The sequence below is a fragment of the Bombina bombina genome, chromosome 5 (genome assembly GCF_027579735.1).
Source record: "Bombina bombina isolate aBomBom1 chromosome 5, aBomBom1.pri, whole genome shotgun sequence".
Taxonomy (NCBI): Eukaryota; Metazoa; Chordata; class Amphibia; order Anura; family Bombinatoridae; genus Bombina; species Bombina bombina.
Genome location: NC_069503.1, coordinates 1,053,215,824 through 1,053,240,829, shown reverse-complemented (window position 1 = coordinate 1,053,240,829; position 25,006 = coordinate 1,053,215,824). Strand labels below are relative to the sequence as shown.

General features: G+C 37.4%; 1 protein-coding gene across 2 annotated transcripts in view; it reads right to left on the bottom strand.

Annotated features, from left to right (window-relative positions):
- The window catches only part of MTBP (MDM2 binding protein), a 201,350-nt gene that overhangs the window by 146,514 nt on the left and 29,830 nt on the right, over nt 1–25,006 (bottom strand). Inside the window, exons 10-15 of one of the 2 annotated variants that reach the window (XM_053715325.1) lie at nt 13,555–13,627; nt 12,922–13,039; nt 12,369–12,542; nt 3,109–3,219; nt 2,155–2,313; nt 1–23 (exon numbers count right to left, since the gene is read on the bottom strand). The exon at nt 1–23 is cut by the window's left edge and continues 71 nt beyond it. In XM_053715325.1, coding sequence (XP_053571300.1) covers nt 1–23; nt 2,155–2,313; nt 3,109–3,219; nt 12,369–12,542; nt 12,922–13,039; nt 13,555–13,627 — 658 coding nt within the window. The remainder of the gene's footprint in view (nt 24–2,154; nt 2,314–3,108; nt 3,220–12,368; nt 12,543–12,921; nt 13,040–13,554; nt 13,628–25,006) is intronic. The other variant, XM_053715326.1, reaches the window with a different exon arrangement.

Genomic DNA, 25,006 nt, shown 5'->3' with positions numbered 1-25,006 from the left:
ATTTAATTCTGTGATTTCTGTATCTAAAAATGAAGAGGTATCTTAATAAAATGACATAACTTGAAGAAGATATATTGCTGATTTTGAAAGGTTAAAAAATAATAATAATAATAATAATAATAATAATAATAATAATAATACCATACATCCACTACAAAAAAAAAAAAAAATAATAATAATAATAATAATAATACCACCATACATCCACTACAAAAAAAAAATGGAAAGCTAAATTAAAATGATTAATTCTAACCAGTATCTGAGATGCAGTTTCTGGTTAGCTATCAAGGACTGAATGTTGTTTTCATTGAAAGGAACCATTAAAATGGAAAGAAGAAAAAAAAAAAATTATAGAAGAACAACACCCTTAGTGGAAGACCGGAAACTATCGATAAAGGTCATCCTGATTTTTCTTCCTCAAAGTGAATGTAAATTTTGATGCTAAAGTGCCCGGTTTTGAAAAATTTGATTAAAAACAGTGGCACTTTAATTAATCAAAATTTACATTTCACTCCTGTTGTGAAAAAAAACCTTTTTATCTTGACAGCAGCTCCAGCTTCCTCCGGTCGTCGCAAGCCATTTCTGATGTCAGAAATGATGGATAGGTCATCCTCCAATCATGGCTTCCCCCCCGGGGGAATCGGTGTCTGATTCAATACCGTGATTGGAGGAAGCCGGATTCCTCATTTTAGACCCAGGAAGAGGCTTTGCGATGGGTGGAGGAAGATGGATCTGCTGTCAAAATTAAAAGGTACGTTTTTTTTCACAACAGGAGTGAAATGTAAATTTTGATGAATTAAAGTGCCCCTGTTTTTAATCGAATTTTTAAAAACCGGGCATCAAAATTTACATTCACTTTAAACATAAAAATAAATAACATTTTTAATGTGTGCTTCAAAGTAAATAATATATTAAAGTGGTGAGTTATTTATAAAAGCTCATAAATCAAAAGTTCGACAATCATTTAAATGGATATAAAAATGCAAAAAGAAAATGCTGTTATGCGTAGGAGCATCATATTATTGAACGGTTGCTTGCATATAGCTATATTATATAATGTCCCTTTAACTTTGTGTTTTCCTCTTTGCAGAAGTTAAAACACTAAATGCATTTCATGGACCTCCCTCTAATCATGAGTACCACCATTTTGGAACCTAGGTTTTACTGCAGGTATCTGAAGGGAAGTTGCTGTACATGTACAAACACATTAGCACTGAAGTGAAAACTAGATTTCAACATGGCCGCAACTACGACTAGAGCGAAAGTAAAAATAAACAATACTGTGCTTATAAAATTCATTTAGAGTTTAACACCCCTTTAAAGCTAGAGAGCAGCAATGCACTGCTGGCAGTTAGATGAGCTTTGTTAGCTACGGAATGCGTAAGGCGGCGGCTGCTCACAGCCTGTGGATCTTTTCGGATACTGGTTTATTCTTAAAAAAATTCAACACACTAAGATCTGGATTTGCACAAGTCTTAGTGTATTGCACTTTCACAAGAATAAATCAGTTTTTCAACACAGCTAAAGGCCGTGAGCGGCCGTCTTCTTCTGTGTTTGGCATCTAATAAAGCTGACGAATGCACACGTCTAGTAGCCACCAATCTACTCCCAGTAGTGCATTGCTGCTTCTAAACCTACCTAGGTATCCAATTCAACAAAGCAAATTTTAAGCAAGTTTAATTTTGACTCATGTTCCTTCGAAATACATGACAGAGCTAAAACACCACCCACTCACGCTACTAAATTCCTTCTTATGAATATAACTCTAAGCACATGTAAAAGTAGTATTTTAAAAGAATACTTAGCACAAACTTAAAAAGGGACATGAAGACATAATTTGTTTCTTTTGTGATTCAGAGAGAGCATGCAATTTTAAACAACGTTTCAATTCATTTCTATCATCTAATTTGTTTCATTTTCTTGGTATCCTGTGTTGAACAGCATATCTAGATAGGCTCAGGAGCTGCAAATGTATGCCTCACCCATGTGCCTTGCTGTTTCTTCAACAAAAGACACTTAGAGTACTAAGCAAAACAAATAGAAGTAAATTGGAAAGTTGTTTAAAATCATATTCTTTATTTAAGGCATGAAAGAAAAAAAAAATTGGGTTTCATGTCCCTTTAAAAACTAAAATAAAAAACACAACACACATACCTGTTGCTACTGTCCCTGAAAGAGACGTATTCAAAGAAAGCTTGCAATTGTTATTTATGTGGTTTTCACAAATTCCAAACACATGATCCCTTGTAAGTGCCAACAGGGTCTTAAGCGCGTTAACATTAGGTGCGGTGTGAGGAGTGATTTCTAGTCTCTCTTTAAAAGGAAATTAAAAATTGTTTAGACCACATGTAAAAGAGTAAATTACAGAAGAACAATAAAAAAAAAAACTTTCATACTGTGATATTGTTGAAGAATCAGAGGCTGGTCACTGGTCATATGTATCCTGTGAGTGAAACACATATATAATCGTATGTAACCCAATCTCTGATTAAATACAGACTATAGCCCGGGTACCACAGTTCATCTTTCACACAGCCTGTATCTGAACTGTCCTGTTTTCATTATATTGCGTTATGAGAAGGACAAACTTGTCAAGACTGGATTGTTTGTCAGAGAACCCCTTGCAGTCACCCATTTCAAACTTTTATTATGGGTTCAAACTATATTGACTGTTTGCATCCGACTGCAATCTGTTACAGAGAAAGCCATAAATAACTCATCCTTTATAATGCGCAAAAGACTGAGGCGGCTGGTTTTGTACAGTGTTGCACTTTAATTCTTGCAATCAAACAAGGAATCAATATAAACTGCTTACACGTAAGAGCAAAATTGCATGCTGTTATGTCATAGCAGATGTATGAACATAATACTTTGGTATAATAAAAATAAAAAAAAATTTAAAAAAAAAAAAGACTAGTTTTAAAACGACATTGGATTACTAGTGGAATTCTACCAAAGAATAATAACTTGTCAGATTCATTCTTTGCACAGTTTACGCAACAAAAAAAATGTAATGTATATATTGTATGTATGCATGTATGTGAGCATGTGCATGCATGTATGTGCACATGTGTGTGAAAAGGAAAATTGTGAATGTTACAGACTTACTTAAATACTCCTTAACAGCTAAGGCCTGAGTTTGAGCCAAAGTCTTCTCTCTCAAAATAATCTGATCACCATGGAAATGTGGAACTGAGTCCAGAGGGATTTCTTCATTAACTTAGTAAAAAAAAATAAAAAAAATATTATCCAATTCTGTGTAATAATCATCATCATCATAAGAGGAAAACAATAGTAAGAGTAAATAAAATAATAAACTAATTAACCAAAATAAATAAGATTATAGAAAACTTGCACTGTTTAATGCGCTAAATGATAAGCACTTTAAAAATGGAAAATTAAAAACATAAAACTGGGTGCTCTAAACTCCGGTGGAAGAATAAAATGTCATTCAAGCTTCAAAAACATAATTTATGTAAGAACTTACCTGATAAATTCATTTCTTTCATATTAGCAAGAGTCCATGAGCTAGTGACGTATGGGATATACATTCCTACCAGGAGGGGCAAAGTTTCCCAAACCTTAAAATGCCTATAAATACACCCCTCACCACACCCACAATTCAGTTTAACGAATAGCCAAGAAGTGGGGTGATAAGAAAAAAGTGCGAAAGCATATAAAATAAGGAATTGGAATAATTGTGCTTTATACAAAAAAATCATAACCACCACAAAAAAAGGGCGGGCCTCATGGACTCTTGCTAATATGAAAGAAATGAATTTATCAGGTAAGTTCTTACATAAATTATGTTTTCTTTCATGTAATTAGCAAGAGTCCATGAGCTAGTGACGTATGGGATAATGACTACCCAAGATGTGGATCTTTCCACACAAGAGTCACTAGAGAGGGAGGGATAAAATAAAGACAGCCAATTCCTGCTGAAAATAATCCACACCCAAAATAAAGTTTAATGAAAAACATAAGCAGAAGATTCAAACTGAAACCGCTGCCTGAAGTACTTGTCTACCAAAAACTGCTTCAGAAGAAGAAAATACATCAAAATGGTAGAATTTGGTAAAAGTATGCAAAGAGGACCAAGTTGCCGCTTTGCAAATCTGATCAACCGAAGCTTCATTCTTAAACACCCAGGAAGTAGAAACTGACCTAGTAGAATGAGCTGTAATCCTATGAGGCAGAGTTTTACCCGACTCAACATAGGCAAGATGAATTAAAGATTTCAACCAAGATGCCAAAGAAATGGCAGAAGTTTTCTGGCCTTTCTAGAACCGGAAAAGATAACAAATAAACTAGAAGTCTTTCGGAAAGACTTAGTAGCTTCAACATAATATTTCAAAGCTCTAACATCCAAAGAATGCAACGATTTCTCCTTAGAATTCTTAGGATTAGGACATAATGAAGGAACCACAATGTCTCTACTAATGTTGTTGGAATTCACAACTTAGGTAAAAATTCAAAAGAAGTTCGCAACACCGCCTTATCCTGATGAAAAATCAGAAAAGGAGACTCACAAGAAAGAGCAGATAATTCAGAAACTCTTCTGGCAGAAGAGATGGCCAAAAGGAACAAAACTTTCCAAGAAAGTAATTTAATATCCAATGAATGCATAGGTTCAAATGGAGGAGCTTGAAGAGCCCCCAGAACCAAATTCAAACTCCAAGGAGGAGAAATTGACTTAATGACAGGTTTTATACTAACCAAAGCTTGTACAAAACAATGAATATCAGGAAGAATAGCAATCTTTCTGTGAAAAAGAACAGAAAGAGCAGAGATTTGACCTTTCAAGGAACTTGCGGACAAACCCTTATCTAAACCATCCTGAAGAAACTGTAATATTCTCGGTATTCTAAAAGAATGCCAAGAAAAATGATGAGAAAGACACCAAGAAATATAAGTCTTCCAGACTATATAATATATCTCTCTGGATACAGATTTACGAGCCTGTAACATAGTATTAATCACAGAGTCAGAGAAACCTCTTTGACCAAGAATCAAGCGTTCAATCTCCATACCTTTTTAAATTTAAGGATTTCAGATCCTGATGGAAAAAAGGACCTTGAGACAGAAGGTCTGGTCTTAACGGAAGAGTCCACGGTTGGCAAGAGGCCATCCGGACAAGATCCGCATACCAAAACCTGTGAGGCCATGCCGGAGCTACCAGCAGAACAAACGAGCATTCCTTCAGAATCTTGGAGATTACTCTTGGAAGAAGAACTAGAGGCGGAAAGATATAGGCAGGATGATACTTCCAAGGAAGTGATAATGCATCCACTGCCTCCGCCTGAGGATCCCGGGATCTGGACAGATACCTGGGAAGTTTCTTGTTTAGATGAGAAGCCATCAGATCTATTTCTGGAAGTTCCCACATTTGAACAATCTGAAGAAATACCTCTGGGTGAAGAGACCATTCGCCCGGATGCAACGTTTGGCGACTGAGATAATCCGCTTTCCATTTGTCCATACCTGGGATATGAACCGCAGAGATTAGACAGGAGCTGGATTCCGCCCAAACCAAAATTCGAGATACTTCTTTCATAGCCAGGGGACTGTGAGTCCCTCCTTGATGATTGATGTATGCCACAGTTGTGACATTGTCTATCTGAAAACAAATGAACAACTCTCTCTTCAGAAGAGGCCAAGACTGAAGAGCTCTGAAAATTGCACGGAGTTCCAAAATATTGATCGGAAATCTCACCTCCTGAGATTCCCAAACCCCTTGTGCCGTCAGATACCCCCACACAGCTCCCCAACCTGTAAGACTTGCATCTGCTGAGATTATAGTCCAGGTCGGAAGAACAAAGAAGCCCCCTGAACTAAACGATGGTGATCTGTCCACCATGTCAGAGAGTGTCGTAAAATCGGTTTAAAGATATTAATTGAGATATCTTTGAGTAATCCCTGCACCATTGGTTCAGCATACAGAGCTGAAGAGGTCGCATGTGAAAACGAGCAAAGGAGATCGCATCTGATGCGGCAGTCCTAAGACCCAACATTTCCATGCATAAGGCTACCAAAGGGAATGATTGTGACTGAAGGTTTTGACAAGCTGATATCAATGTTAAAATTCTCTTGTCTGACAAGGACAGAGTCATAGACACTGAATCTATCTAGAAACCTAAAAAGGTTACCCTTGTCTGAGGAATCAATGAACTGATTGGTAAATTGATCCTCCAACCATGAACTTGAAGAAACAACACAAGTCGATTCGTATGAGATTCTTCGAAAATGAGAAGACTGAGCAAGTACCAAGATATCGTCCAAATAAGGAAATACCAAAACCCTGTTCTCTGAATACAGAAAGAAGGGCACCGAGAACCTTTGAAAAAAATTCTTGGAACTGAGGCTAGGTCAAACGGTAGAGCCACAAAACTGGTAATGCTTGTCTAAAAAGAGAATCTCAGACACTAAAAGTGATCTGGATGAATCGGAATATGCAGATACACATCCTGTAAATCTATTGTAGACATATAATGCCCTTGCTAAACAAAAGGCAGGATAGTCCTACAGTAACCATCTTGAATGTTGGTATCCTAACATAACGATTCAATAATGATAGATCCGGAACTGGTCTGAAGGAATTGACCTTCTTTGGTACAATGAAGAGATAAACTAAAAACCCCAGCCCCTGTTCCAGAACTGGAACTGGCATAAATACTCCAGCCAACTCTAGATCTGAAACACATTTCAGAAATGCTGAGCCTTTGCTGTGTTAACTGGGACACGGGAAAGAAAAAAATCTCTTAGCAGGAGGCCTTAACTTGAAGCCAATTCTGTACCTTTCTGAAACAAATGTTTCTGAAACCAGAGATTGAGAACGGAATTGATCCAAATTTCTTTGAAGAAAACGTAATCTGCCCCATACCAGCTGAGCTGGAATAAGGGCCGCACCTTCATAGGTACTTAGGAGCTGGCTATAGGTTTCTATAAGGCTTGGATATATTCCAAACTGGAAATAGTTTCCAAACTGATACCGCTCCTGAGGATGAAGGATCAGGCTTCTGTTCCTTGTTGTGAGGAAAGGAACGAAAATGATTATTTACCCTGGAAAGAAAGGGAAAGCAAAGTTGACTTAGAAGACATATCAGCATTCCAAGTTTAATCCATAAAGCTTTTCTAGCTAAAATAGCTAGAGACATATACCTGACATCAACTCTAATGATATCAAAAGATGGTATCACCAATAAAATTATTAGCATGTTATAGAATAATAATAATGCTATAAAATTATGATCTGTTACTTGTTGCGCTAAAGCTTCTAACCAAAAAGTTGAAGCTGCAGCAACATCCGCTAAAAATATAGCAGGTCTAAGAAGATTACCTGAACATAAGTAAGCTTTTCTTAGAAAGGATTCAATTTTCCTATCTAAAGGATCCTTAAATGAAGTACTATCTGCCGTAGGAATAGTAGTACATTAGTAGGAGTAGAGACAGCCCCATAACCTTAGGGATTTTTGTCCCAAAAAACTCTAATCTGTCAGATGGCACAGGATATAATTTGCTTAAACGTCTAGAAGGAGTAAATAAACTACCCAAATTATTCCATTCCCTGGAAATTACTTCAGAAATAGCATCAGGGAGATAAAACATTTCTGGAATAACTACAGGAGATTTAAAAACCTTATTTAAACGTTTACATTTAGTATCAAGAGGACCAGAATCCTCTATTTCTAATGCAAATAATACTTCTTTAAGTAAAGAACGAATAAATTCCATCTTGAACAAATACAAAGATTTATCAGCATCAACCTCTGAGACAGAAACCTCTAAACCAGAAGAACCATTATCAGTATCAGAATGATGATGTTCATTTAAAAATTCATCTGAAAAAAGAGAAGTTTTAAAAGACTTTTATGTATACTAGAAGGAGAAATAACAGACATAGCCTTCTTAATGGATTTAAAAAATAAAATCTCTTATGTTATCAGGAACACTCTGAAAATTAGATGTTGACGGAACAGCAACAGGTAATGAAACAGTACTAAAGGAAATTTTATCTGCATTAATAAGTTTGACATGACATGCAATACAAACAACAGATGGAGAAACAGATACCAAAAGTTTATAGCAGATACACTTAGCTTGGTAGCTCCAGCACTGTGCAGTGATTTTCCTGAAGTATCTTCTGACTCAGTTGCAACGTGGAACATCTTGCAATATGTAAAAGAAAAAAAACAACATATAAAGCAAAATTGATCAAATTCCTTAAATGACAGTTTCAGGAATGGGAAAAAAATGCCAGTGAACAAGCTTCTAGCAACCAGAAGCAATAAATAATGAGACTTAAATAATGTGGAGACAAAAATGACGCCCATATTTTTTAGCGCCAAAAAAGACGCCCACATTATTTGGCGCCTAAATGCTTTTGGCGCCAAAAATGACGCCACATCCGGAACGCCGACATTTTTGACGCAAAAAAAACGTCAAAAAATGACGCAACTTCCGGCGACACGTATGACGCCGGAAACAGAAAAAAAAAAAAAAAAAATTTGCGCCAAAAAAAGTCCGCGCCAAGAATGACGCAATAAAATGAAGCATTTTCTGCCCCCGCGAGCCTAACAGCCCACAGGGAAAAAGTCAAAATTTTTAAGGTAAGAAAAAATGATTGCATTTATCCCAAATATGAAACTGACTGTCTGAAAAATAAGGAATGTTGAACATTCTGAGTCAAGGCAAATAAATGTTTGAATACATATATTTAGAACTTTATAAACAAAGTGCCCAACCATAGCTTAGAGTGTCACAGAAAATAAGATTTACTTACCCCAGGACACTCATCTACATGTTTGTAGAAAGCCAAACCAGTACTGAAACGAGAATCAGCAGAGGTAATGGTATATATAAGAGTATATCGTCGATCTGAAAAGGGAGGAAAGAGATGAATCTCTACGACCGATAACAGAGAACCTATGAAATAGACCCCGTAGAAGGAGATCACTGCATTCAAATAGGCAATACTCTCCTCACATCCCTCTGACATTCACTGCACGCTGAGAGGAAAACCGGGCTCCAACTTGCTGCGGAGCGCATATCAACGTAGAATCTAGCACAAACTTACTTCACCACCTCCATCGGAGGCAAAGTTTGTAAAACTGAATTGTGGGTGTGGTGAGGGGTGTATTTATAGGCATTTTAAGGTTTGGGAAACTTTGCCCCTCCTGGTAGGAATGTATATCCCATACGTCACTAGCTCATGGACTCTTGCTAATTACATGAAAGAAATAGGATTTGGAACACCTTAACCACAGACAGTATAAAATATAACATTAAATACTGGCCCTCTCTAACCTTAGCAAAAGTCATTGTCTCGTAACATAAAGCTGTTCTATTTTAAACCAATCTGCATGCGATCTGCCACCAGTTTATAAACATTTTGAAATTTGTCAGAATAAAATCTACTGCTCATTTGAAATGTAGAGTAAGTGCAATTGCATTGTCTTGTTATTGTGCATTTGTCAATTAGACAGTTCCACTGTATTTAATCGTACTTTAACTCCTTCACTACCGGGACTTTCAGAGAAGAACTTGCCCAAAGTACCGGAGACTTTTGTTTCCTACCACTTCATTTAAACAAAAAATTAAAAAAAAGATTCTATTTACCTGTCAAAACTATATCATTTTTTTAAGTAGACTACACAAGGTATTGATCTAGGTCCATTTTGGTATATTTCATGCCACTATTTCACCCCAAATGCAATCATATAATAATAATAAAAAAAAATTGTTTACTTTTTCACCAACTTTGGGTTTCTCACTGAAATTGTTTACACACAGCTTGTGCAGTTTTACCACAAATGATTGTAAAGGCTTCTCTGGGATCCCCCTTGTTCAGAATTAGACATATATGGCAATGCCATTGGTTTTTGGTAATTAGAAGGCCGCTAATTGCAGCTGTGCACCACATTTCTATTACTTCGGCAGTGAAGGGGTTAATCGGGTAGATTGAAAGGTTAATTTTACTTTAAGTGTAGAGATAACCCCCCCACCCTCTGATCCCTCCCTCACCCCCCAATGGGTGCATCTTAGGTACTGGCAAACAGTCTGCCAGCATGCAGTTTAGGTTTTTTTTGTTTAATTATTATTTTATATTTTTTTTTTCTTCTGCAGTTTAGTGATCATCTCAACCCTCCTCAATATCTCCTTGATCCCCCAAAATAGCTCTTTAATCCGCCCCCTCCCACTAAATTTGTCCATCTTTAGTGCTGTATACATACCTTTTATTGAAAGGGAAATATGATTGCAATATACTTAATTATTTATTTAGCTTCCTTTGGCTGTAAAATAATCTAAAATCTGTACTATTTCCACTTTCTCCCAGGAAGGCTAGGGTTAATACTTGTAGCTAATTTTATGTAAGCCAGTTTACCCCCTCCTCCTCCCTCACCTTATCTGTACTCATTTGCTCTTTTACAGTGGATTATCAGTTTTGCATCAACAATCATGAGATATATATATTTAGCTAGTAGATGGAGATTAGAGACAAATACATGTCTGTCTGCTTAAATGTGTGTTAAATAAATTATTGCTAAGTAAGCTGAATTAGTGCTAAACTAAGAGAAGAGGGCAGGCTACCCCAGTCTATTTCCTTAAAGGGACATAAAAAACAAAATTTTTCTTTTACGATTCAGATAGGGAATACAATTTTCAAAATGTTTCCACGTTACTTCTATTATCACTTTGTTCGTATTTTTTCTTTGTTGTAGAGATATCTAGATAGGTATGGTGCACATGCCTGAGGCACTACATGACAGGAAATAGTGCTGCCATCAAGTGCTCTTGCTAATGTGTAACATTGTTGCAAAACTGCTGCCATATAGTGCTGCACACTACACTTGCACACTTCTGAACTTGCCTTCCTGCTTTTCAACAAAGGATAAGAAAACAAAGATAAACAAATGATAATCAAAGTATATTGAAAAGTTGTTTAAAATGCTATGTTCTATCTGAATCATGAAAGAAAAAAAAAAGAAGTGTGTTTTATGCCCCTTTAAGTACACATGTGCAAACAGACTACATGCTATATATGTGTATTAGTTTGCGATTGGTTAACAATGGTTCTTTTGCTCTTCTCAGCTATGAAGGTACATTATTATGCAGCTTACAATTTGTATTTAAATGTCCCTTTAAGGTAAACCAGTGCTTCTCAACTCCAGCCAACACTGAGGTAAACCACACCTTCGACTGAAGAAATCCTCATACTAAAAATGTAAGAGTTATAGTAGCCATCTATACTTTTACTAACAAATTCTCATCTGTAGGCTCGGACTTAGCTTTGCTGAAACACCTCAACTTCTAACCTCATTACTGTAACATCCTGAGAAAGCCGAGTTTCAACCATCATTAGTTTTTTCCTCTAACCTCCTCCCAGTCATTTTCTGGGGGGTTTTTTTGTAGGTGTTTTATGCCTTAAAATTATTCCTAGCAATACAGGACACTGGAACCTGGGAAATATTTATTTATAATTGACGGTAAAATAAACGATTTGCAGGCAACTGCTGCTAAAAAGAGTACCTGATTGGTGTGTACAGGGGGAGAGCACCTGGTGGGAGGGGATGCAGGTAAAAGTAATACAATACCATCATGGTTTAGAAAACTTAACAGAAGCCTTGGTTGTGGTATAAAATGACTGCAACACAATTTCTGGGGGCTTCCTACACACCCATGAAGGGTAAAGGACTTATTCCATCTCTAAAATCAACTAAATTAATCACTGCTCCCAATGTGCAGGGAGATCTTCTAAGATCAAATTAAGTGCTGAATGTAAAACATGATTTACCCTGACAGGGTTAAGATGTGGGTGTCGGTTAATAACTGCTCTGAATCTAGTAGCCTCCCCTGGGTGCACACACAGTAAATATTATATGTATATCCCAGGCATCACGCAAACTAAAAGGGATAGTCTAGTCAAAATTAAACTTCCATGATTCAATAGAGCATGCAATTTAAAGCAACTTTCTAATTTACTCCTATTATCACATTTTCTTCGCTCTCTTGGTATCTTTATTTGAAAAAGCAATAATGTAAGCTTAGGAGCTGGTCCATTTTTGGTTCAGCATCTGGGTAGTGCTTGCCGATTGGCGTCTTAATGTTGCCAATCATCAGCAAGCGCCACCTAGGTCTGAACCAAAAATGGGCCGGCACCTATGCTGACATAGATACCAAGAAAACGAAGAAAATTTGATAAAAGGAGTAAAATTAGAAAGTTGCTTTAAATTGCATGCTCTATTGAATCATGGAAGTTTAATTTTGACTAGACTATCCCTTTAAATAACATACTCCAGCATACAAAAACTGAGGATGATCAAATGCGGACAAGACACAAAAAAGAAATAGGTTCTTGCGCTTGTACTTACATTTATGTTGCTCTTCCTGTTTATTATTCAGCTTCCTATGTAACAAAACCAGAGATGCTGCTCCATTGATCTGGCTAGCAGAATGAAGCAATGTCGCTTTGCACACTCCACTGTCCTTGTATTGAATTAGGAAATAGTAACTACAGTACTCCCCTTTTAACTCTGTGCCTGGAACTAAACACATATAGCAAGTGTCATATTAGTAGAACATCACTAAAGTTATAACTAAACTTTCATAATTTATTTTATATATCTTTCCAATTTACTTCTATTATCAAAATATGCAGAATCTATTTTTATATGCAAAATTTCTGAAGCTCAAGCGGAGTTCACAATATTTACTTCTATGCATTTGAGATTGGCTAAGGTTATCACATGACACAGGAAAATGAAAGTAACTGAAAATTGTCAAAAAAATGAAATAAAATCTAAGACTCATCTGAAATTAAGACTGTGGGGCTAAACAAGTAAGACTTAGCTTCAAGGGCAGGTAAAACATATACAAACAGAAAACAGGGGTTGAAACAGAGAAACCACCTTGACAGTATCTTACCTTTGATCACCTTTGGTTTCCTTGACATATATTCTTTCCATTTCCGTGTGCTACGCTGAAGAGCGGGTGGAATGGGCAGGCTGCAGACGTTACATGGTAACATAAAGATGGCACCTACCTATAACATAAGGAAGAGTTTAAAACCTTGTTTGACATCAGTATTACAAGCAATTTGTATACTTTTGGGCTATTACAGAAAGGGTTTGTCGGGGCCACAAGATTCTGGGTTCCTCACACACCTTATTTATTAAACTTGCAGTTTTGTGCACATCCCCAGGGATTTACACGCATTACCACCAAATTTATCACACAGTACACTGTTGGCACAAAATCTCTCTTTTAAAATTATTCTTTATTAAAAGCGACCACTCTGTAACAAAGTGCAATATTTTTGACAACTCCATAATTAGCTGACAAGAGTACAGAGGCATGTCTTGCTGTACTAATCAATAGGATTTTTGTTTACAGTACTAATGTAAATGCTATAACAGTTATGCTACATTTCTCGACAACAAAAGGATAAAGGCCAATCATTCCACGGTAAATATTGCTGCAGAACCCCTAGCAAGCTAATTATTAAGTGTTGCCACATCAGTCTTCGGTATTAAGGATTGACGCAGTAATAATTCATACCTTTTCATTTAGAGAGCACAGCTGATCCAACATCAGTTTCGATTTCCCCTGCAGAGAGTTTCTTGTCAGACTTCTATTAGATATTAAAGAAATAAGTCTGGGTATTGCGCTTCTTACACTGAAAATACACTTGACAAACTGTCTGCATAAGGGACATTTAACTGCTGAGAACAATTACAGTAGGAGGGTAACTACTCACCATAAAAATATGTTTCTCCTGTACCTGCAGCTGTCCTTAAAGTCATTCTCTTATTTTAACCACTTACAATTATCAGTGAGTGAAGTTCTGCATCTTCACACTGGGCGCCACAATCGTGGAGCTTACATTTAATTCCACAAAATGAAAATGAACCTGTTAAAACACAAATAATAATAAATCAAACAAAAAACAATGTGTTAGTGCAAAAAGGATATGACCAAAAAAAGTCAATTGGAGACTAAATCCCAACTCTAAAATGTGCATAAGTGATCCCAGGGATTACTGCTCAGTGGAAATGAATGCTGCACCAAATAGTCACTTTCAAGACATCCTTGAAAAAGCCAAGCGACTTATGTGAAACTATAGTTGGATTTGAGCGTGTGATGTCACATTGTATTTACAATATACAGTCTGTGTAATATACGGTTGTTCTAGCTGTGGGTGTTCTCTGTAAACCCCTGTGATTTGAACAGGTTTTAATAAATTGTTTTAACATTCATTTGAGTTCACTTCTATCTGCTCCTGCTGGAGTCTCCCGTTGTTGTTCTATCTAGAACTTGATGTGAAGCTCTGCAGTATGTGAGTATACAACTTACATGTGAATTAACCCTGTAGTGTCACCGGACTTCACCAATGGCAGCATTGATCTGTTTTATTTGAGGTTAACCCTTGGAGTTCGACTGCAGCATTCATTTCCACTGAGCAGTAATCCCTGGGATCACTTATGCACATTTGGAGTTGGGATTTAGTCTCCAATTGACTTTTTTGGACATATCCTTTTTGCACTAACACATTGTTTTTTGATGGAGCTTATATTTGTTATGTACTTTTTAAACTGTGCAAAAATGTAACACTTCTGCTCTATTATGTGAGCTAAAGTGAATTGAAAGGTACGGCTGTCAAAATGCAGATGTTTAAAAGTGCACAGCTTCTCTCACTGAATGCAACAATGTGTGCTACAAGATGGTGGCGCTCAGTATAAAATGCAGGGCTTTACCAACTGGATTCTGTAATGAGTTAAAACAGCATTAAAGGAACAGTCTAGTCAAAATTAAACTTTCATGCTTTAGATAGAGCAGGCAATTTTAAGCAACTTTATAATTTATTCCCATTATCAATTTTTCTTCGCTCTCTTGGTATCTTTATTTTAAAAAGCAAGAATGTAAGCATAGGAGCAGGGCCATTTTTGGTTCAGCACCTGGGTAGTGTTTGCTGATTGGTGTCAATGTAGTCAACCCATTAGCAAGCGCTGGTGCTGAAACAAAAATGGGCCCGCTTATAACCTTACATTCAAAAAAAGAGATACCTACAGAACAAAGAAAAATTAATAGGAGTAAATTAGAAAGTTGCTTAAAATTGCATGCTCTATCTGAATCAAGAAAGTTTAATTGACTAGACTATTCCTTTAAAGAGAGCTGCAGGTACAGGAGGAAATGCAATAGTGTGTTGAGTAGTAACCATGTTACTATATATGTACACAGCAATTTATTGTCTCTTTAATGGCAAAGTTATCTGCTGCACTAAACAAGGTTGGTCTGAAGGATTATTATTATTATTTATCTGGAAAGTGACAAAATATTTAATTACTCTGTGCCCCTCAACTCCCGTCTTCAAGTGCCCATAACAAGCTTCTACTTAAGTTATTTGTATGTTTGGTTTAACCAGTGGCTCAGTTGTTAAGGGAATTATTTAAATGTGGCCTGTTAGAATTGAGCGAAGTAAAACTGCTATTTGCTATACTTGGGGTAAAATGGATATAGGATTATACAAAAAATATAAAAAAAGAGAAGCATTTGAGGTTATTGCTCCACAGAGTTTACAATCTGTATTAAAAGTAATATAAATGACAATAGTATGTACAGCCCCAGCACAATAGTGTGCAGCACTGCGTCTACTAACCAGTACCAACACACATGGCATTGATTAAATATTTAAAACAAGTTTACATGAATACCTTTTAGCAGTGGCGTCAATAGGGGGGTGCGGGCCACACCCGGGTGACACCCTCAAGAAATTTTTTTTAAAAAAATTCAAAGAAATACAACGTAGAGAGGCATAGATTTTAATTAGAGGGGCCAGCATTTGTGAACATTAGTGGGACTGGGGAAGTTTTGCCCCTTGAGCCAGCGCTGCAATTTCCACAAACCGTTTTCCCGGCTGCTTTTGCTTGTTTGTACTTTGCTCCTCCCCCTGCCCAATTTCACTATGAATGTTGTGGGCGTGCAGTGGGGGCTTACGAAATAGCGCTGCAAGCCTAAACCTTCCTGCCTATCTGTGCTCACTGCTCAGCGACATGTGGAGCAGTGGAGTCACTCATTGCTATGCTATCTCTCTAAATGGGAACCGGAAAATCATGAGGGGGATGCCTGGCACCTGACCGCATGACTGTCTGACACGGTCTCTAAAGTGAAGGAGCCACATATGATGCCCACCAGACCGGTACGGTAACGGTACACTAAGTGCACACTGAAGAGGTAGGATGGGAGGGCGGGCGGGGGTCTGGGCATAGTGCAGAGGTGATTGGCCATAAGAAGCGGTAGGCAGGCGGCCCGGGGCTGTGCACTGACAGACTTGGAACAGAGTTAGAGAGCAGAATTTTCATAGTTTGCACGCCTAAACCTTATCTTTAGTGATTTTTTTTGTTTATCTTTCATTTGATGCTCTGCTGAGCCAGGGAGCAGCTCTAGGCATGAGCTTTATAATTAATGCAGTGCAGTTTAAATATTGTGTGTGTGTGTGTGTCTGAGTGTTTTTGTGTGTGTGTCTGTCTGAGTGTGTTTCCGAGTGTTTGTGTGTGCATCTGAGTGTGTTTTTAAGTGTGTCTGAGTGTTTGTATGTGTGTGTGACTGTGTTTTTGTGTGTCTGCTTTCTGGGGGGAGGGAGGGTTACACCATAAACTTACCGCACCGGGTGACACCAACCCTAGTGACGCCACTGCCTTTTAGCAGTATTTTCTGCTTGGAAACTCTTTCCATAGTTGCCACGACAAGTAAACTGTTTTACAGTCTGCTTCTCCCGTGCACAAGCATTTACACCCCATCTTGTGTTCAACACATTCACGCTGCCTTCCTAAGTATTCTCTTCAGCAAAATACTATGAGAATGAAGTTAACTTGATAATAGAAGTAAATTGGAAACTTTTAAAACTGTATGATCTGTCTGAATTATGAAAAAAGAAAAAACATAATTTATGTAAGAACTTACCTGATAAATTCATTTCTTTCATATTAGCAAGAGTCCATGAGCTAGTGACGTATGGGATATACATTCCTACCAGGAGGGGCAAAGTTTCCCAAACCTCAAAATGCCTATAAATACACCCCTCACCACACCCACAATTCAGTTTAACGAATAGCCAAGAAGTGGGGTGATAAAAAAGTGCGAAAGCATATAAAATAAGGAATTGGAATAATTGTGCTTTATACAAAAATCATAACCACCACAAAAAAAGGCCGGGCCTCATGGACTCTTGCTAATATGAAAGAAATGAATTTATCAGGTAAGTTCTTACATAAATTATGTTTTCTTTCATGTAATTAGCAAGAGTCCATGAGCTAGTGACGTATGGGATAATGATTACCCAAGATGTGGATCTTTCCACACAAGAGTCACTAGAGAGGGAGGGATAAAATAAAGACAGCCAATTCCTGCTGAAAATGATCCACACCCAAAATAAAGTTTAATGAAAAACATAAGCAGAAGATTCAAACTGAAACCGCTGCCTGAAGTACTTTTCTACCAAAAACTGCTTCAGAAGAAGAAAATACATCAAAATGGTAGAATTTAGTAAAAGTATGCAAAGAGGACCAAGTTGCTGCTTTGCAAATCTGATCAATCGAAGCTTCATTCCTAAACGCCCAGGAAGTAGAAACTGACCTAGTAGAATGAGCTGTAATCCTCTGAGGCGGAGTTTTACCCGACTCAACATAGGCAAGATGAATTAAAAATTTCAACCAAGATGCCAAAGAAATGGCAGAAGCTTTCTGGCCTTTTCTAGAATCGGAAAAGATAACAAATAGACTAGAAGTCTTTCGGAAAGATTTAGTAGCTTCAACATAATATTTCAAAGCTCTAACAACATCCAAAGAATGCAACGATTTCTCCTTACAATTCTTAGGATTAGGACATAATGAAGGAACCACAATTTCTCTACTAATGTTGTTGGAATTCACAACTTTAGGTAAAAATTCAAAAGAAGTTCGCAACACCGCCTTATCCTGATGAAAAATCAGAAAAGGAGACTCACAAGAAAGAGCAGATAATTCAGAAACTCTTCTGGCAGAAGAGATTGCCAAAAGGAACAAAACTTTCCAAGAAAGTAATTTAATGTCCAATGAATGCATAGGTTCAAACGGAGGAGCTTGAAGAGCCCCCAGAACCAAATTCAAACTCCAAGGAGGAGAAATTGACTTAATGACAGGTTTTATACGAACCAAAGCTTGTACAAAACAATGAATATCAGGAAGAATAGCAATCTTTCTGTGAAAAAGAACAGAAAGAGCAGAGATTTGACCTTTCAATGAACTTGCGGACAAACCCTTATCTAAACCATCCTGAAGAAACTGTAAAATTCTCTGTATTCTAAAAGAATGCCAAGAAAAATGATGAGAAAGACACCAAGAAATATAAGTCTTCCAGACTCTATAATATATCTCTCTAGATACAGATTTACGCGCCTGTAACATAGTATTAATCACAGAGTCAGAGAAACCTCTTTGACCAAGAATCAAGCGTTCAATCTCCATACCTTTAAATTTAAGGATTTCAGATCCTGATGGAAAAAAGGACCTTGCGACAGAAGGTCTGGTCTTAACGGAAGAGTCCACGGTTGGCAAGATGCCATCCGGACAAGATCCGCATACCAAAACCTGTGAGGCCATGCCGGAGCTACCAGCAGAACAAACGAGCATTCCTTCAGAATCTTGGAGATTACTCTTGGAAGAAGAACTAGAGGCGGAAAGATATAGGCAGGATGATACTTCCAAGGAAGTGATAATGCATCCACTGCCTCCGCCTGAGGATCCCGGGATCTGGACAGATACCTGGGAAGTTTCTTGTTTAGATGAGACACCATCAGATCTATTTCTGGAAGTTCCCACATTTGAACAATCTGAAGAAATACCTCTGGGTGAAGAGACCATTCGCCCGGATGCAACGTTTGGCGACTGAGATAATCCGCTTCCCAATTGTCTATACCTGGGATATGAACCGCAGAGATTAGACAGGAGCTGGATTCCGCCCAAACCAAAATTCGAGATACATCTTTCATAGCCAGAGGACTGTGAGTCCCTCCTTGATGATTGATGTATGCCACAGTTGTGACATTGTCTGTCTGAAAACAAATGAACGATTCTCTCTTCAGAAGAGGCCAAAACTGAAGAGCTCTGAAAATTGCACGGAGTTCCAAAATATTGATCGGTAATCTCACCTCCTGAGATTCCCAAACTCCTTGTGCCGTCAGAGATCCCCACACAGCTCCCCAACCCGTGAGACTTGCATCTGTTGAAATTACAGTCCAGGTCGGAAGCACAAAAGAAGCCCCCTGAATTAAACGATGGTGATCTGTCCACCACGTTAGAGAGTGTCGTACAATCGGTTATAAAGATATTAATTGAGATATCTTTGTGTAATCTTTGCACCATTGATTCAGCATACAGAGCTGAAGAGGTCGCATGTGAAAACGAGCAAAGGGGATCGCGTCCGATGCAGCAGTCATAAGACCTAGAATTTCCATGCATAAGGCTACCGAAGGGAATGATTGTGACTGAAGGTTTCGACAAGCTGAAATCAATTTTAGACGTCTCTTGTCTGTTAAAGACAGAGTCATGGACACTGAATCTATCTGGAAACCCAGAAAGGTCACCCTTGTCTGAGGAATCAATGAACTTTTTGGTAAATTGATCCTCCAACCATGATCTTGAAGAAACAACACAAGTCGATTCGTATGAGATTCTGCTAAATGTAAAGACTGAGCAAGTACCAAGATATCGTCCAAATAAGGAAATACCACAATACCCTGTTCTCTGATTACAGACAGAAGGGCACCGAGAACCTTTGTAAAAATTCTTGGAGCTGTAGCTAGGCCAAACGGCAGAGCCACAAACTGGTAATGCTTGTCCAGAAAAGAGAATCTCAGGAACTGATAATGATCTGGATGAATCGGAATATGCAGATATGCATCCTGTAAATCTATTGTGGACATATAATGCCCTTGCTGAACAAAAGGCAAGATAGTCCTTACAGTTACCATTTTGAACGTTGGTATCCTTACATAACGATTCAATATTTTTAGATCCAGAACTGGTCTGAAGGAATTCTCCTTCTTTGGTACAATGAAGAGATTTGAATAAAACCCCATCCCCTGTTCCGGAACTGGAACTGGCATAATTACTCCAGCCAACTCTAGATCTGAAACACAATTCAGAAATGCTTGAGCTTTCACTGGATTTACTGGGACACGGGAAAGAAAAAATCTCTTTGCAGGAGGTCTCATCTTGAAACCAATTCTGTACCCTTCTGAAACAATGTTCTGAATCCAAAGATTGTGAACAGAATTGATCCAAATTTCTTTGAAAAAACGTAACCTGCCCCCTACCAGCTGAGCTGGAATGAGGGCCGCACCTTCATGTGGACTTAGAAGCAGGCTTTGCCTTTCTAGCAGGCTTGGATTTATTCCAGACTGGAGATGGTTTCCAAACTGAAACTGCTCCTGAGGATGAAGGATCAGGCTTTTGTTCTTTGTTAAAACGAAAGGAACGAAAACGATTATTAGCCCTGTTTTTACCCTTAGATTTTTTATCCTGTGGTAAAAAAGTTCCTTTCCCACCAGTAACAGTTGAGATAATGGAGTCCAACTGAGAACCAAATAATTTGTTACCCTGGAAAGAAATGGAAAGTAGAGTTGATTTAGAAGCCATATCAGCATTCCAAGTCTTAAGCCATAAAGCTCTTCTAGCTAAAATAGCTAGAGACATAAACCTGACATCAACTCTAATAATATCAAAAATGGCATCACAGATAAAATTATTAGCATGCTGAAGAAGAATAATAATATTATGAGAATCATGATCTGTTACTTGTTGCGCTAAAGTTTCCAACCAAAAAGTTGAAGCTGCAGCAACATCAGCCAATGATATAGCAGGTCTAAGAAGATTACCTGAACACAGATAAGCTTTTCTTAGAAAGGATTCAATTTTCCTATATAAAGGATCCTTAAACGAAGTACCATCTGACGTAGGAATAGTAGTATGTTTAGCAAGGGTAGAAATAGCCCCATCAACTCTAGGGATTTTGTCCCAAAATTCTAATTTGTCAGACGGCACAGGATATAATTGCTTAAAACGTTTAGAAGGAGTAAATGAATTACCCAATTTATCCCATTCTTTGGAAATTACTTCAGAAATAGCATTAGGAACAGGAAAAACTTCTGGAATAACCACAGGATGTTTAAATACCTTATCTAAACGTTTAGAATTAGTATCAAGAGGACCAGAATCCTCTATTTCTAAAGCAATTAGTACTTCTTTAAGTAAAGAACGAATAAATTCCATTTTAAATAAATATGAAGATTTATCAGCATCAATCTCTGAGACAGAATCCTCTGAACCAGAAGAGTCATCAGAATCAGAATGATGATGTTCATTTAAAAATTCATCTGTAGGGAGAGAAGTTTTAAAAGATTTTTTACGCTTACTAGAAGGAGAAATAACAGACATAGCCTTTTTGATGGATTCAGAAACAAAATCTCTTATGTTATCAGGAACATTCTGCACCTTAGATGTTGAAGGAACTGCAACAGGCAATGGTACTTTACTAAAGGAAATATTATCTGCATTAACAAGTTTGTCATGACAATTAATACAAACAACAGCCGGAGGAATAGCTACCAAAAGTTTACAGCAGATACACTTAGCTTTGGTAGATCCAGCACTAGACAGCGATTTTCCTGTAGTATCTTCTGACTCAGATGCAACGTGAGACATCTTGCAATATGTAAGAGAAAAAACAACAACATATAAAGCAAAATTGATCAAATTCCTTAAATGACAGTTTCAGGAATGGGAAAAAATGCCAAAGAACAAGCTTCTAGCAACCAGAAGCAATGAAAAATGAGACTTAAATAATGTGGAGACAAAAGCGACGCCCATATTTTTTTAGTGCCAAATCAGACGCCCACATTATTTGGCGCCTAAATGCTTTTGGCTCCAAAAATGACGCCACATCCGGAACGCCGACATTTTTGGCGCAAAATAACGTCAAAAAATGACGCAACTTCCGGCGACACGTATGACGCCGGAAACGGAAAAGATTTTTTGCGCCAAAAAAGTCTGCGACAAGAATGACGCAATAAAATGAAGCATTTTCAGCCCCCGCGAGCCCACAGGGAAAAAGTCAAATTTTTGAAGGTAAGAAAAAATGAATAATTCAAATGCATTATCCCAAATATGAAACTGACTGTCTGAAAATAAGGAATGTTGAACATTCTGAGTCAAGGCAAATAAATGTTTGAATACATATATTTAGAACTTTATAAACAAAGTGCCCAACCATAGCTTAGAGTGTCACAGAAAATAAGATTTACTTACCCCAGGACACTCATCTACATTCATACATTTACCCCAGGACACTCATCTACATGTTTGTAGAAAGCCAAACCAGTACTGAAACGAGAATCAGCAGAGGTAATGGTATATAAATAAGAGTATATCGTCGATCTGAAAAGGGAGGTAAGAGATGAATCTCTACGACCGATAACAGAGAACCTATGAAATAGACCCCGTAGAAGGAGATCACTGCATTCAAATAGGCAATACTCTCCTCACATCCCTCTGACATTCACTGCATGCTGAGAGGAAAACCGGGCTCCAACTTGCTGCGGAGAGCATATAAACGTAGAATCTAGCACAAACTTACTTCACCACCTCCATAGGAGGCAAAGTTTGTAAAACTGAATTGTGGGTGTGGTGAGGGGTGTATTTATAGGCATTTTGAGGTTTGGGAAACTTTGCCCCTCCTGGTAGGAATGTATATCCCATACATCACTAGCTCATGGACTCTTGCTAATTACATGAAAGAAAATTGGGTTTCATGTCCCTTTAAAATGTAGTATCATGGTCATTACAAGAAAAATGATTGTTTGCACTAGATGTGAGGGTACTGGTTGCTTTCGAGATCACTGAAGAAAAAATCATCAATATGTACTTAAACTAAAACTCACAGGTAGTAGGTTGCCTTTCAGCACCTACGGACTGCAACTATGTAAATATATAAATGTAAACATACCAATGTGTTTGTATAAATATGTTTAGATATAGATTAGACCTAAATTCATATCTAATTATAATTAACTGATCGGTATCAGTGACAACCCACCTTAAAAATAAATTTAAAAAGGCCGTAAACACTGTGTAATTAAAATATATTTCTGATTATAGATCACCATCAATAGCCAAACTTAACCCATCACTTGTCTTTTTTGAAGGAGCAAATCTGGGTTTGAGTCGGCAGACAACAAGGCTAGTTGGTATAAAGTGAATTGTTTTTCAGTTATCAATCTGCTAAATCCAATTAGGGACATATGTAAGCAAGATTAGTTTTGAGAAGTCTGCAAGGTGCTTTTCCCACGTCTGAGAATTAGAAAAGCCACATTTTTTTGGAGCAAAATTACATGAAAAAAGGAATAAAATAAATAATGAAAGTATGTAGCAAATTAGTTTTAATATGCATAACTTATTTTATATATTATTAAATTCTACAGGAGTTTACAATCGCTTAAAGAGGAGAGAGAGGGCTAATACAGTATCTGTCTCATAGCACACATGTATGAACTGCTATGTGCATATGGACAGGCTGGTGATTAGTTCAGCCATAACAAAGAAATACTGATTTGAAAAAACAAAAACATAATTTATGTAAGAACTTACCTGATAAATTCATTTCTTTCATATTGGCAAGAGTCCATGAGCTAGTGACGTATGGGATATATAATCCTACCAGGAGGGGCAAAGTTTCCCAAACCTCATAATGCCTATAAATACACCCCTCACCACACCCACAATTCAGTTTAATTAATAGCCAAGAAGTGGGGTGATAAAAAAAGGATTAAAAAGCATCAAAGGAATTTGGAAATAATTGTGCTTTATACAAAAAAATTATAACCACCATAAAAAGGGTGGGCCTCATGGACTCTTGCCAATATGAAAGAAATTAATTTATCAGGTAAGTTCTTCCATAAATGATGTTTTCTTTCATGTAATTGGCAAGAGTCCATGAGCTAGTGACGTATGGGATAGCAATACCCAAGATGTGGAACTCCACGCAACAGAGTCACTAGAATAATAAAAACAGCCATTTTCCACTGAAAAAACTTAAATCAATAGCAGAAGAATCAAACTAACAGCTGCCTGAAGAACTTTTCTACCAAAAACTGCTTCCGAAGAAGCAAATACATCAAAACGGTAGAATTTAGAAAATGTATGCAAAGACCACCAAGTTGCTGCTTTGCAAATTTGATCAACTGAAGCTTCATTCTTAAAAGCCCACAAAGTAGAGACTGATCTAGTAGAATGAGCTGTAATTCTGAGGCGGGGCTTGAGCCGACATCAAATAAGCTTGATGAATCAAAAACTTTAACCACGAAGCCAAAGAAACCGCAGAAGCCTCCTGACCTTTCCTAGAACCAGAAAATATAACAAATGGACTAGAAGTCTTCCTGAAATCTTTAGTAGCTTCAACATAATATTTCAAAGCTCTTACCACATCCAAAGAATGTAAGGATCTCTCCAAAGAATTCTTAGGATTAGGACACAAGGAAGGGACAACAATTTCTCTATTAATGTTGATAGAATTCACAACCCTGATGAAAAATCAGCAAAGGAGATTCACAAGAGAGCGGATAATTCAGAAACTCTTCTAGCAGAAGAGATGGCCAAAAGGAACAACACTTTCCAAGAAAGTAGTTTAATGTCCAAAGAATGCATAGGCTCAAACGGCCTGAAAAAGCCTTCAAAACTAAATTAAGACTCCAAGGAGGAGAGATTGATTTAATGACAGGCTTGATACGAAGCAAAGCCTGTACAAAACAATGAATATCAGGAAGTTTAGCAATCTTTCTGTGAAATAAAGCAGAAAGAGCAGATATTTGTCCTTTCAAGGAACTTGCAGACAAACCTTTATCCAAACCATCCTGAAGAAACTGTAAAATTCTAGGAATTCTAAAAGAATGCCAAGAGAATTTATGAAAAGAACACCATGA